Source organism: Dipodomys ordii, unplaced genomic scaffold (genome assembly GCF_000151885.1).
Source record: "Dipodomys ordii isolate 6190 unplaced genomic scaffold, Dord_2.0 Scaffold150, whole genome shotgun sequence".
NCBI lineage: Eukaryota > Metazoa > Chordata > Mammalia > Rodentia > Heteromyidae > Dipodomys > Dipodomys ordii.
Window position 1 is genome coordinate 2,351,757 of NW_012267366.1, and position 15,486 is coordinate 2,367,242.

At 39.7% G+C, this 15,486-nt stretch overlaps 1 protein-coding gene across 2 annotated transcripts in view; it reads left to right on the forward strand.

The window, feature by feature from the left end:
* Positions 1-15,173, forward strand: part of Tlr7 (toll-like receptor 7) — a 23,632-nt gene extending 8,459 nt beyond the window's left edge. For both annotated transcript variants that reach the window (XM_013032192.1, XM_013032193.1), the window contains exon 3: positions 11,433-15,173. In XM_013032192.1, the coding sequence (XP_012887646.1) occupies positions 11,433-14,582 (3,150 nt within the window). In that variant the 3' untranslated portion in view covers positions 14,583-15,173. The remainder of the gene's footprint in view (positions 1-11,432) is intronic.
* The last annotated feature ends 313 nt before the right edge of the window (positions 15,174-15,486 follow it).

A 15,486-nucleotide genomic window follows, 5' to 3' on the forward strand; every position in this document is an offset into this window, starting at 1 on the left:
AGGAAGGAAGGAAGGAAGGAAGGAAGGATGGAAGGAAGGAAGGAAGGAAGGAAGGAAAAGAAGAGAAAGAAGAAAGAGAAAGCAAGAAAAAGAAAGAAGCCGGGCGCTGGTGGCTCACGCCTGTAATCCTAGCTACTCAGGAGGCTGAGATCTGAGGATCAGGTTCAAAGCCAGCCCAGGCAGGAGAGACCATGAGACTCCTATCTCCAATAAACCACCAGAAGTGGCGCTGTAGCGCCAGTGGTAGAGCACTCGCCTTGAGCTGAAGAGCTGAGGGACAGCGCCCAGGCCCAGAGTTCAAGCCCCACGACCGACCAAAAAAAAGAAAGAAAGAAAGAAAGAAAGAAAGAAAGAAAGAAAGAAAGAAAGAAAGAAAGAAAGAAAGAAAAATTCAGTCTGTTGCTCTACATCAGTCAGAGATGATAATTGGAATTCTTGTCATCTGAGTTTCAGTTGCAAAGATGCTAACCCCAGGATAAACACAAGAAGTTCAATGAGTCATAGCCTTGCTCTAACTTGTTACAAAGAAAACTTCACTTCCTTATTTTCGGCCATCTAATAATTTCCAGTTGTACATAGATTTTCTCATACTTCAGATTCTGACCAGTTTGCAGTTGTTTTATTATTTTTTGTGCCAGTACTGGAGCTTGAATCCTGGGCCTGGTGTTCTTGCTTGGCTTTTCCATTCCAGGCTGATGTTCTAGCACTTGAACCATACCTCCAGTCAGCTAGCTTGAAGTTTAAGAGAAAAAATGCTCTTAGCAAAACCTCACGTTCGGAACCACTTGGTAGGTGTTTCTTTCTCTAAACTCTAAACTTGTTTGGTGAGTATCTAATGTAGCTCTCACCTCAGGAGGCTTTCAGTTCCAAACACAAGTTCAAATCTTGCCATCAAAATGATGCATGCAAGATATATTGGACTCATAAACTGCTGAATTGAAACCCCTTTGTGCAGCTAATTAAAGATCATTAAAGTATATGAAAAATAAAATATAAACACCCAATAATATTTCCTCTGAAATCATTTGAAACACAACAATAACAAAACCCACGCATTCCAGTGCAGAGATTTCGCCATGGTGAAGAGTTGTTCATTCCAGCTTGTCTTTGAAGGGTAAGCAAGTAGCAATACACGTAGGTCTTCCAGCCTTTGCTCTCCATTCTCTTCTTTCTCCTGTCATAGATTCACTGAAGCAAAGGGAGTTCCATGACCCAAGGACAGACAGGCTTCTGGTGATGGAGTTGAGGAGACATTTGGCTCTAATTGGTTAAGGTCTGACTCAGCATCACTTTCCTACTATGTATAGCATAGTACCTTGCACCGAATTATCAGTAATATTTGTTAAATGATTATATTAACAACAAATTCTCTATTATGAAGGTAAACTACAAGGTGCCTTTAAATTTATAAATACATAAGTTATGCCCAGGCAGTTGGATATAAGATGCAATTCCTAGTAAATACTTCATCTGAAAACCTTTTTTCTTCCCCTCAGTTTGGCTCCACTCAAAACATAAGTAAGTATATGATATACGTGTGTATGTGTGTGTGCGCATGTGCATGTGTGCATGTATGTGTGCGTGTGCATGTGTGTGTATGTGTGTGAGTGAGAGCTGGGATTTGAACTTGAGACAACATTCTTGCTCATTTTTTTCTCCACTCAAGCTTGGTACTTTACCATACCTACACTTCCAGCCTTTTCCTGGTTAACTGGAGAATTAGGGTCTCTTAGATTTGTCCAGCCAGGCTGCCTTTGAACTAACATTCTCATATCTCAGCCTCTCAAGTAGCTAGAATTATAATCATGAGCAATTGGCACCTGGATAAATTCACTTTTTAATAGTTGAAAATTCTTCTTATGGAAGCATCAAAACCTCCTCTTCCCCAAATATAACAAAATAGAAATACAGTATTGGAATGCCAAGAATAATCAAAAAGGAACTTAACAACAAAAAGCAAATACACATTATAGGAAGTATATTTGCTGTAACTACATGAGGAAACTTGAAGGTAATTTATCAAAACTGAGTTTGCATTTTGGTTTGCAATTCTCTCTCCCTTTCCTCCCCAGTAAAGTAGGAATATTTCTCTTCCCTTTCAACTTCCCTGTGAAGAGTCAGTGATGTCATACACATGGTATTGCTTCCTTTAGCACCTGACACACACTAATTACCGAATAAAAGGCAGCAATTATTTTAAAACACGCATATACACACACGTACACACATGATTCATGGCTGTTCAACATGTACCCTACATTTTCCATTTTAACAAATGAGATGATTTACTGAGAGAATAGAAACACCTGTGCATACAAAGGCACACCTTCCCATTTCTACCATAATTAGTGCACTAATTGAGCATTCAAGTTTACCCAGTATATTACACATATTTGCATGGGTAATGAGCTGTAATTCATTTCCAAAGCCAAGCCAATGTCATGACATACTATGCAATTTTATAAATGAAATTATTGAAAGGCATATGTTTTCAGGCACTCGCTTCCCCTCAAAAAATAAGTAAGACAATGTGGATTATTTGTGTCACATAAAGAAATCATTCTGGCTCAATACCGAATCTTTACATTTTAAAATATCCCTAATTAAAGATACCTTGAGTGTAAAGCAAGTAGCTCCTAATAGTTTAAGAGGGGAATGTTCTATATTTAAGAAAATTTCCAGATGGGCGCTGGTGGCTCATGCATGTAATCCTAGCTACTCAGGAGATTGAGATCTGAGGATCATGGTTCAAAGCCAGTCCAGGCAGAAAAGTACATGAGATTCTTATCTCCAATCAGCTACTCAAAAAAAAGGCCAAAGTGGCACTGTGGCTCAAATGGTAGAGTGCTATATACTTGAGCACAAAGAAGCTTAGGGACAGCGCCCAGGCCCTGAGTTTAAGCCCCAGGCCCGACAAAAGAAAAAAAAATCTTTGAGCTTGGGAGGCCTCAAATATATACCTTTGTATTATCTGTCTCTCTGTCTCTCTCTCTCTGTCTCTCTGTCTCTCTCTCTCTCTCATTTTTTGGTACTGTTACTAGGGCTTGAATTTAGGGCTTGGGCACTGAACTCAGGGCCTTGGAACAGTCCCTTAGTTTTTTTTTTCACTCAAGACTGGAGGTTTACCACTTAAGCTACATTTCTACAGACTTTTTTGGCTAATTGAAGATAAGTCTCTCGGATTTTTCTGCCCAGGTTAGCTTCAAACCTTAATTCTTAGATCACAGCCTCCTGAGTAGCAAGGATTATAGGGATGAGTCACTGGTGCCTGGCTAGTTAAAATAGTTTAATATAAGGACTTCCACAAGATTTTAAGAAAGCTTAAAAGTCTTGATTTCCTCTGCAAAATATTTCTCTTGAACCCACTGTGAAAGATGAGTGAAAGATGAGGTAGGGTAGTAGAGTAATGAAAGATGAGGTAGTAGAGAGTACGAACGCTGAGTCTCAATGGACACTGCAGAACTCCTGTTTTTCACTTTTCTAGAAATGAATCTACCTCTTAGAATTGGGAAGAGCAACATATGAACAGATTTCCAGGCTTTGGAGATAATACAATTTACTCTAATCCTTAGGAGGCTCAGACTGAATTTGCTGAGAATTGATTTCACGGTCAAGTTTAACATAGCCAAAGACTTTATCTGAACTGGGGTGGGCAAACTCTGACCTTTTTTTTTTGATGAGCAATTATTTATTGATTGCCAGAAATAACAGGCTATTAGGTATACAAGACACATATTTGGGGAGAAGTGATGTGAATCTGCATGGAAGCTAATCCATAAAAGTTGAGAGTGTAGAAGGTAGAGTTGAGATAGGATCTAAAGACATGGCTCAGACACCTACATGTTAAATTTCTAGCTGCAAAGTTTTTGGAGTGTATTCATTCTTAGGATCAGCAGGCAAGAGGAGAGCTCAGTCTTTAAGATAAACCTAAATCATTACTTGTTCTTGTGCAACCTGTGAGCTACAAATGATTACAATTATTATCTTTAAGTAGTTGTACAAAGAGGTTTTGATTCAACTGTCAGTTGATGAATACAATGAATCGATCAATATCAACTCCTTCTATCACTCTCTAGAACTGGGTTTTGAAATTCTTATTAGTTACATTCAAAGTTAAGTCTCTATTAAATATCTTCAGTTCCCTACATCATTTTTTTTGCCAGTCCTCAGGCTTGATCTCTGGGCCTGAGCACTGTCCCTGAGTTTCTTTTGCTCAAGGTTGGCACTCTACCACTGGAGCCACAGCCCCAGACAGGTTTTTTCTGAGCAGTTTATTGGAGCCAAGACTCTCATGGACTTCCCTGCCAGGCTAGCTTTTAAACATGATCCTTAGATCTTAGCCTCCGAGTAGCTATGATTATAGGTGTGAGCCACTAGAACCTGGAAATTCATATAAAAAGTTTGCTCAACTACTGGTCTAGATCAATATTGGCTAACAAAACACTCTTCAGTGATAAAAAAAATGTTCTATGCCTGTAATAGATATTGTTCTGAAGTAGCCATTAGCCTGATACAGCTTGCAAGCACTTGAAATACCAAAGGACTAAATTTTAATCAATTTAAAATTAAATAGCCACATTGACTAGTGACTATTTTGTTAGAGTAGCTGTAGACAAGTTTAAGTCTAAATCTATGGTGTTCTGTCTGCTCTCTCACAATTTAATTAACTATCCTGAAGGGAAGACCACACTCTTAATCAGATTTTGGCCCTGTGCTGGCTTTCACTGTCAGCTAGACAATTCTGAGTATGCTCATTTCCTCTAATGCTGCTACTTTGACTCTAGCCATACGTGTGCCTGAGTTTAAAGGAAAGTAGTTGGCTTTTGCAACTTGACCATGCTTAAATTGTGGAAGTCTTAATTACATTCAAGGCCAGGAAGGCAGGCTGACAAACTTTCTCTTCACAAAGTTGTATTTCTTTCCCATGCTAGCCAAAGACTAGCCAACCTCAGCCCTAGTTCATTTCCCTCATAAGACAAAAACAAAAAACAAAAAAACAGTAAGAAGCTACCAACGAACATCACTATTATGAATATTGCCAGACCAGTTCTCTTAAAAGTGAATTCAGGGGAGGGGGGAGGCTGGGAAGGGATGTGAAGGGTAAACAAAGGAGGAGGCTGCAATGCTTGGTAAGAAATGTACGCATTATCCTGCCCATGTAATTGTAACTCCTCTGTACAGTATGTTCACAAATAAAATTAAATTAAAAATAAAAAGTGAATTCACAGGGCTGGGAAGGTGGCTCAGTGGTAGAGCGCTTGCCTTGCATGCATGAGGCCCTCGGTTCGATTCCTCAGCACCACATAAGCAAAAAGAAAAAAAAGCCGGAAGTGGCGCTGTGGCTCAAGTGGTAGAGCGCTAGCCTTGAGCTGAAGAGCTGAGGGACAGCACCCAGGCCCAGAGTTCAGGCCCCACGACCAGACCCCCACCCCCAAAAAAGTGAATTCACAGATGGCATGGGTTCTATCTTTCCAAATGCATAGGTGTCAGTTTTTATCAAATGTCTTTCAATAACGTAACATGGGCCATCAGCTTCCTCGCCTCTGAAATGAACATCACATAATTTAGGTTCTCTCGTGGGTAACAACTTATTTCCAAACTCTAGACTATTGCAAAACTAGGTTTGGATTTGTGCAATGAAAGGCCATTTAACATTGGCTTAGCATAACAATTTTCTGATTCCTCATCAACTCTTAGAAATCTGAACTGCAGAACCGTGGTTTCCTTTCTGTTCTATGAAGACACAGGAAGAAGGTTGGAGTCCCCCGATCATCCACTTGTGGTTCCACCATTCCCTGCACACGTTCCTCCTTTGCATTATCCAAGATGACTGCCTACAACATCCAAATTACAACTAGCCACATGGAAGTGTTTGAAGGACAGGTCTCAGAAAATCCATCTCTTATTTTCTTTCAGATCCAATTGGCTCTAACTTCAAAGTACATGACCACACTTTGCAAAGCCATCTGGGCAACATAATCATTTTTCTGATGGTATATGCCTGGCTATGAATCGAGACTCTGTCACTATGAGATGAAAAAAGTGAGGAAAAGATACTGAGAGATATATTGTAATCTTTAGACTTTGAGGATAACAAAAATAATTAATTGGCACTATGATAAAAATATACCAGCAAACAGTAACAGGATACCTTTAAACTACACATAATACAAGCATCAGCATCTTGTACAGAAAGAACTATTAGATTTGTACAGTATTTCTTAGAGCTATAATTTTCTCCCCTCCACAACTTTTTGAGCTGCTTAACAGTAGAAACTATGTTTTCTGCTCCTAGAAGGTAACCAGTACCCATTTGTCAATGAAAGAATGAAAGTGAGTCTGGGGAATTCTATTTGTTATCAATTCTTTCTCTCAAGGTATCTGAGACAGTTCCTATGGTAAGGAATAACTGAAGGCTTTCTGGTTTCAGGTCCTTTGCCTAGGTTCAGAAGGATTGCCTGGGTCCTTGGAGTGCCCTGTATTGTTGTTTCTGTGTGTACCGTTCCCATGCAGCAGGTCTTCTCTTGGACCTCTTGCCTCAGAGGGGTACATGAGTGGTGAACTACTGAGCTGGACTAGGAGCTAGTTTACCTAACCCTCAATCCAAAGTTCATCCTAAAAGTTTATGGTTGATCAGTGCAGTAGGTGAGGGGAAGAGGGAGTTAGGACTTCTCTCTGGTTTCTCTCTGAAGCCTTTTACAGAAGGTGAGTTTGAATTGGGTATTTTAAAAACAGAATTTCTTAAACCTTTTCTGTAAGAAAGCCCTGATCAGATAGAGATGAAAGGGATCTCTGTTGAATGGAGCCTAAGGAAGCTTGCCTAAGGAGAATTTTAACAATTTTCTTTTATTTTACTGTTCACATTCCTTATTTCACTCATGTATTTAGCAACATAAGGGAACATTAAATAAGTGCCAGGCACTTCTTATGTAAAGAGATACAAAGCCCAGCTATCTCAGACATATATTTTCCTTCAGAATAAATATTAAATGAATAAGCATATAAATCAGCAAGAGAATTTTTGATTGTGCTAAGTACTACAAGAGAATCATATATCTCTTTGTGTTTTTGTGAACTTACTTATAAAATAGAGACAATAGATGTTTACATGTCAAAATATCAAATCTAATAACTTTGTCCTAACTTAGTTGATGAGTGCATTTGAAGAGTATTAACCTAAATGACTACTTGTAGAAATTCCACTGAGGTGAAAATCTTGTTTGCCACTGAAGAAATGTTTGTATTTGATTAGGGATTGATTCTTCAGAATCCAGTCACAGTGGTTCTGGATAAGGAATTGAGGACCTGTAGTACCTTCTCACATAGATAGATAGATAGATAGATAGATAGATAGATAGATAGATAGACAGACAGACAGACAGACAGACAGACAGACAGATAAATAACAAGTATATGTATGTGTATCCATTTAAAGTGATGCCTGGCCTTTGATAAGTGCTACCTTACTGTTACTATCTTCCTCATAATCATTACATTAGGATAGCTGATTAGGGTATCCCTCTTTGAAGATGTGTCACTTGAACAGACATCCATGAGGTGGTTATGTACTGGCTGTGTGAAGATAAGGAGAAAGATAATTTCAGGAAGAGGGAACATGCACCCTGCTTACCAGCTTGACTTGAATGCAGAACAGAAAACAGGCCAGATGGCTGGGATGTGGTTAAAGAGGGGAAAGGTGGTTGAAGGTTAGAGAGCTATGCTGGAGTCAGGGCATGGACAATGTAAACAATGGGGAAGAGTTTCAATTTCATTCCAAGTCACTAAGAAATTATTATAGTCTAGCTGATCCATCTATCTAGTAAACACCCTAATGTTACTTTAGAGTATTGTAGAGGAAGGGAAGCAGGAAGAATCAACTGGAGACTTGCAGGAGTCCAGGTGACAGCAAATGACTCATTGGATTAGGAGATGGTAATAGACAAAAAAAAATCCCAGTGGATGTATGCAATAGAAATGTGAGAAATAAGGAGATAGAGTTTTTTGATTAATTTTACCTTTCGATTTATATCACATCAATAAATAAAGGCTAAAGATTTCATAGTCATTGATTCAGGTGATAAGCCCACTGTCATACATTGGACTCAGAGGAACAACTCTAGGCATCTCTCCCAAGCACTCGGTTCAATAACATCACACTGCCTGCTCCAAATTGGCTATAATGGCAACATTTATACTATGGAAATTAACACAACTTGGGACTTAGCAAGTTCAGAGTTTAGTTAAAGGGAAAGCCAGGTGTTAAACATTTACCAGCATGCAATAATGAAGAGGTGAATTTATTTTTCTATAACTCAACTTCCTGGCTATCTCCATTTTCCTTCATCACTAGTGTGCCTCAACTAGGAACATCTGGGAAGTTAACGCAAGGATACTGCTGCTCCAACAGGCTCATGAGAGCACCGAGTTCACCATCACCCGTTATCATATAACTTACCTGTTAGCAGTATTAACCCACACCTTCTAATGGTGAACACCATATGTCTATCATGTCTTCTTGCACAATAACAGCCCAGGTCCAGCAACTGGGATCTATGATCAGGGCTCATACAAAGACTTCATTCTACTTCTCTTCTTTCTCTCTGCTAAAGCCTTCCCTCCTGTCTTTACTCAGCATTTCACGCCTGAGTTGTGAACACTGCCTCAATATCTTTGAGTAACATTGATGCTCTATGTACTATATTTATGTAAGGCTGCTTGTACAAAGAAGAGGTCATATATTGCAGGTATCTGAGTGCTCCAGTTTCAGTAATATAACCTTAAAGACAACTATGGTTCTGATGGGTTCTGATAGGTGCTGATACAGAGGAGGATTACTCCAAGAGGAGAGACTTTCAATACAGGCAGCTTGTAGGTTTAGCAACTAGCTTCTCTTGTTGCTAAACAAGAGAAGCTAGTTGAGGGTCTGTATCAGATAAACCAAGATAAGTAGACAGGGAGAGGTCAAATTATGATAGAATTCAGATGCTATGATTAAAAAAAAGTTTAAGCTCATATTAGAAGAAGAATAAAAGAAAGCCATTTGAAAGACTTGCGAGAGGGATAATGACTGGTCAATGTTTGAGAAGCTTGTGGGACAAAAGCATTGGAGTAAAAGGAGAATAGAGTGATCCCGGCAAATACTGTGTCTGCGAAAAGTGGAATGCTAAGCTGGCCACCATTGGCACGTGCCTGTAATCCTAGATACTGAGGAGGCTGAGATCTGAGGATCATGATTTAAAGCCAGCCCAGGCAAAAAAGTCCCTGAGTCTTATCTTCAATGAACCAAGGCAAAGCCATAAGTGGAGCTGTGGCTCAAGTGGTAGAGCAGTGGCCTTGAACAAAAAAGCTCCGGGACAGTGCTCAGGCCCTGAGTTCAAGCCCCAAGACTGGCACAAAACATGGGGGGAGGGATATAAGCAATGAACAGGCTGTTGAGAGGACAACAATTGAGGTCAGGTTGGACTCTGAATGGTCTCAATGGTAGGGAGGAAGAGACAGAGTAGTTAAAGGGAGAAAAGGATGGTTTTCTGTTCTGCTAACTTCAGAATACTTCAAGCATGTACAGATTAGCGAAAACAAAACAAAAAACACTTTGGGTGCCAGTGGCTCATGCCTATAATCCTAGCTGCTTAGGAGGCTGAGATCTGAGGACCAGCCTGGGCAGAAAGTCCATGAGACTCTCATCTCCAATTAACCACCAGAAAGCCAGAAGTGACATTGTGGCTCAAAGTAGTAGAGAGCTAGCCTTGAACCAAAGAGCTCAGTAGCAGAGCCCAGACTTTGAGTTTGAGCCCCATGATGAAAAAAAGAAAGCCTTTTGAGATCCTTCCTATGTATCTTTCATTGGAGAAAAAGCAAGCTGGGGAGAATTTTATGTAAGGGAAGTAGGAAGTTGCTATACTGGCTATCAGAGTGATTGGCTGATTCAGTCAATTGGCAGGGCAAAGTCATTCTGTAAGCTAGAAGCTTATCATAGAAATACAGGCTAGATTATTCCAGGTATAAGTACACAAAAACATATATATAAATTTATATATAAAGTACTTATATATAAAACTCAAACAATGTAATGGAAGAAAATATGGACAGAAATCATAAAGCATAAGAACATGTCCATAGTTAAACCACCTTCCAATGAGATCAATTGAAGGTAAAATGGCTCTCATATTTTAAGACTTTTCTTTTCAGGGTACCAGTGTCTCCTTGGATGCCTCAAAATCAAAATTGAGTAGGTTCCTATTTAGCCTTTGAGACTCTTGGTTTATGCATAATACACAATTCATTAGCATATGTTTTAGGAGTTGACTCCTTTCACTTCAGAATCTTACTCCATCAGTTGTAATATGGCTTCTCTGGTTATAGATCACCCAGGCAGTACCCTGACACTACTACTACTCACTCCTCTCCAAGTATGCAATATAAACACAATGGGTAGGGAAACCACTCACCCCTAGATCATCCTGGGTGTGATTTCCAAAAGCAATTCAAGAAGAAAACTAGGTTAACGAATGGCAATGCTAAATGACAGGAATATATGTGATAATGAAATGCCATTATAAGTGGGTGATACCAGTAAGTGGGAATACCAGTCAATATCACTGAGTTGTCTTAATTTATAAAAGGACAGTGGAACTCTTTTCATGTCCCTGCATCTAGCATTAGGAAGCTCGACTTTTATGAAGCACTCTTTGTAATGGAGTCACAGTAGGTGTAGCAAATAAATATTAGTTGTACTAAAATCTTAATGAGTTATTCTTCCCAGGTGTATTTACATTTTAAACATCTCTTGACACCTCTCTCTCTCTGTCTTAGTCTGTCTATCTGTCTGTCTGTCTGTCTCTCTCTCTCTCATACACACACACACACACACACACACACACACACACACACACACACACACACCAGTTTCAGACTTTGGCAGCAAATTGATAGCTCTTCCTTTTAGTATTCTGTATAGCAATGACTAAGAAATTGCTGCTTCTAGATCTTAAAATCTATTTGGTACAAAGCTCGGATACTAAAAACTAAATATGAAACTCAATTATCGAGTCTCAGGAGTGGAAAAATACAACTGCAAGATGTTGTGGAGGTGTTGCTTACATTGTAAAGAACAGGACTTGAATTATTTTATTTATTATTTTGTTGGTTGTGGGGCCTGAACTCTGGGCCTGGGCGCTGTCCCTCAGCTCTTCAGCTCAAGGCTAGCACTCTACCACTTGAGGCACAGCAACACTTCTGGTTTTCTGTTTATGTGGTGCTGAGGAATTGAACCCAGGGCCTCATGCATGCGAGGTAAGCACTGTACCACTGAGCCACCTTCCCAGCCTGAATTGTTTATTTTTGTAACATAGCACAAGAGAGGTAGCAACTGGGACTTTTGAATTCCGAGTTGTGGTATATTTTAAAACATTGCTTTGCTCTTTTATTCTTAGGCATTTTGCATGTGGACACTGAAAAGACGATGTCTTGTCTTTGTGAACATGATCCTAATTTCCAGATTCCTTGAGGCTAGGTGGTTTCCCAAAACTCTGCCCTGTGATGTCCGCCAGGATGATTCAAAGACCCACGTGATCGTGGACTGCACAGACAAGCACTTGACAAAAATCCCTGAAGGTATTCCTGCCAATGCCACCAACATCACCCTCACCATTAACCACATACCAACCATCTCCCCAGATTCCTTCCAGAGGCTGGCTCAGCTGATAGAGATCGACTTCAGGTGCAACTGCGTACCTGCTCGACTGGGACCAAAAAACAACGTGTGTACCAAGAGGCTACAGATCAAGCCTGGAAGCTTCAGCAGTCTTGTTTATTTAAAATCCCTTTACCTGGATGGAAACCAGCTTCTAGAGATCCCTCAGGATCTCCCACTCAGCTTAAAGCTTCTAAGTCTTGAAGCTAACAATATATTTTCCATCATGAAGGAGAATCTTACAAAACTGCCCCACATAGAAATGTTATACCTCGGCCAAAACTGTTATTATGGCAATCCATGTAATACTTCATTTTTCATCGAAAACGATGCCTTCCTAAACCTGAGAAACTTGAAAGTTCTCTCACTGAAAGCCAACAATGTCACAGCAGTCCCCACAGGTTTGCCATCTAGTTTAATAGAGCTCTATCTTTACAACAATATCATCTTTGAAATCCAAGAAAATGACTTTATTAACCTCAACCAACTGCAAATTCTTGACCTAAGTGGAAATTGCCCTCGCTGTTATAATGTCCCATTTCCTTGCAAACCCTGTGAAAATAATTCTCCCCTACAGATCCATGGAAATGCTTTCCATCCATTGACAGAATTAAAAGTTTTGCGACTGCACAGTAACTCTCTTCAACACGTGCCACAGCAATGGTTTAAAAACATGAAGAAACTTGAGGAACTAGATCTCTCCCAAAACTACTTGGCTAAAGAAATTGAGAATGCTCACTTTTTGCGTTCTCTCCCTAGTCTTGTCCAATTGGATCTGTCCTTCAATTATGAACTTCAGGTCTACCATGCATCTATAGATTTACCAAGTACATTTTCGTCACTGAAAAATCTGAAAATTTTACGTCTCAAAGGATATGTCTTTAAAGAACTGAAAAACTCCAGCCTCTCTCCATTACATAATCTTCATAATCTTGAAATTCTTGATCTTGGCACTAACTTCATCAAAATTGCTAATCTCAACATATTTAAACAATTGGAAAGATTAAAAGTCATAGACCTTTCAATGAATAAAATATCCCCTTCAGGAGATTCCGTTGAAGAGGGCTTTTGCTTGAACATCATAAATACTGCAGAAAGCCATGGGCCCCAGGTCCTGGAAACATTGCACTATTTCAAGTATGATGAAAAGGCAAGGCGTTGTAGGTCCAAAGACAGAGAGATCCCTTCTTTCTTGCCTTTTAACGAAAGCTGCCATCAGTATGACAAGACCTTAGACCTAAGTAAAAATAATATATTTTTTGTCAGGTCTTCTGATTTTCAACATCTTTCTTTCCTCCAATGCCTCAACTTGTCAGGAAATGCCATTGGCCAAACTCTTAATGGAAGTGAATTCCGACCTTTAAGAGAGCTGAAATACTTAGACTTTTCTAACAACCGGCTTGATTTACTCTATTCGACAGCTTTTGAGGAGCTTCACAAGCTGGAGGTTCTGGATTTAAGTAGTAACAGCTACTATTTTCAATCAGAAGGCATTACTCATATGCTCAACTTTACCAAGAACATGAAGTTTCTGAAGAAACTAATGATGAACAACAACGACATCTCCACCTCCGCCAGCAGGACCATGGAGAGTGAATCCCTTACAACCCTTGAATTCAGAGGCAACCACTTGGATATTTTGTGGAGAGATGGTGATAGCAGATATTTAGAATTCTTCAAGAATCTGGTAAACTTGGAAGAGTTAGATATTTCTAGAAATTCCCTGAGTTTCATGCCTCCTGAAGTTTTTAATGGTATGCCTCCAAATTTAAAGTCTCTGTCCTTGGCTCACAATAGGTTCAAATCTTTCAACTGGGGGAAACTCCAGTTCCTGAGGAATCTGGAAACTTTGGACCTCAGCCACAACCAGTTGGCAACTGTTCCTAACAGATTATCCAACTGTTCCAAAAATCTCCGGACACTGATTCTTAGTAGCAATCAAATCAGGCATCTAACAAAGTATTTTCTAGAAGATGCTTTTCAGTTGCGACACCTGGACCTCAGTTCGAATAAAATCCAGATTATCCAGAAGACTAGCTTCCCAGAAAATGTCCTCAACAATCTGGACACGTTACTTTTGCATCATAATCGCTTTCTGTGCACCTGCGATGCTGTCTGGTTTGTCTGGTGGGTTAATCACACACAGGTGACTATTCCTTTCCTGGCCACAGAGGTGACTTGTGTGGGACCAGGGGCACACAAAGGTCAGAGTGTGCTGTCTCTGGATCTGTATACCTGTGAGTTAGATCTGACGAATCTGATTCTTTTCTCATGTTCCCTATCTTTCGCCCTCTTTCTGATGGTGTTTATGACAGCAAGTCACCTCTATTTCTGGGATGTGTGGTATTGTTACCATTTCTGCAAGGCTAAGATAAAGGGATATAGGCGTCTACTCTCACCAGATTCTTGCTATGATGCTTTTATTGTATATGACACTAAAGACCCCGCTGTGACAGAGTGGGTTTTGGATGAGCTAGTGGCCAGATTGGAAGATCCAAGAGAGAAAAAATTTAATTTATGTCTTGAGGAAAGAGACTGGTTACCAGGACAGCCAGTTCTGGAAAACCTTTCCCAGAGCATACAGCTTAGCAAAAAGACAGTGTTTGTGATGACAGACAAGTATGCGAAGACCGAGAGCTTTAAGATTGCATTTTACTTGTCCCATCAAAGGCTCATGGATGAAAAGCTAGATGTGATTATCCTGATATTCCTCGAGAAGCCACTGAAGAAGTCCAAGTTTCTCCAGCTCCGGAAGAGGCTCTGCGGGAGTTCTGTCCTCGAGTGGCCCACCAATCCACAGGCTCATCCCTACTTCTGGCAATGTCTAAAGAATGCTCTGGCCACAGACAATCATGTGGCCTACAGTCGGATGTTTAAGGAAACAGTTTAACTCTTCTTTGTAAAATGTGACTTCCTAGCTAACCAAGAGATGAATGGCTTCTTGATTTTTCATACCAATGTTTTGCCAAAAAAGTGTTTTGAAATAAGAGGAAAGTCACCAACATATGACAAATGAGTTGAAAGGATGACATTTATGTAATGTATCAAGTCTCATTTGTGTCTCCATACAGTTGGGGGGAAAGATGGCAAAGAAAGAACAAAGATGCTGATTCACCTGAAAATTGTGATTATTATTATTATATGATACATATTCATCTAATTGAGACAAACTGCACTTCTAGGCTTCGGAAATACTATTATACTCAGATATACAGTAAAAACAAAACACTCAAGATTTGCCTATACCACCCAGCAGCAGAGTTAATTTAGTGAAATAAAAACTCAAGAAAGTCCTCAACAAATTGCTTCAGTATCATCTAGTGCCCTATTCAGTTCAAATGTTGGCACTAGACAGGTAGTTGCTGCTTCCTTGCTGATTTCCCATGGAACTGTTGATGGGTTTTCCAGAGAATAAACATCCATACCATCTATGGAGCATGGGATACTTGGAAAATTAAAATAATCTACTTTAATAGCCTTAGATGATAAGCTGTCTGCTGAAATGTTTTATCTCTATTGCAAAATACTGTATCAAGGGGGAAAGTAGCCTCAACTAATTTCTTCAACTGCATTGCTGAGTATGATGTATGCCTATAAATATCTGCAGTCCTGATACACCAGAATTAGATGGTCTTTCGAGTAGACCCAAGAGGAAAATTGAGAATGTATTTATAGTTCTCAGGGATGAAAATTAGATGGGTGACATCTAAATTCTTCACATTTCTGTGAGTAGGAAAACAAGGAGGGAAGAATGCAGAAGCTGACAAACCTTAACAATGAGAAAGCTTCAGTTT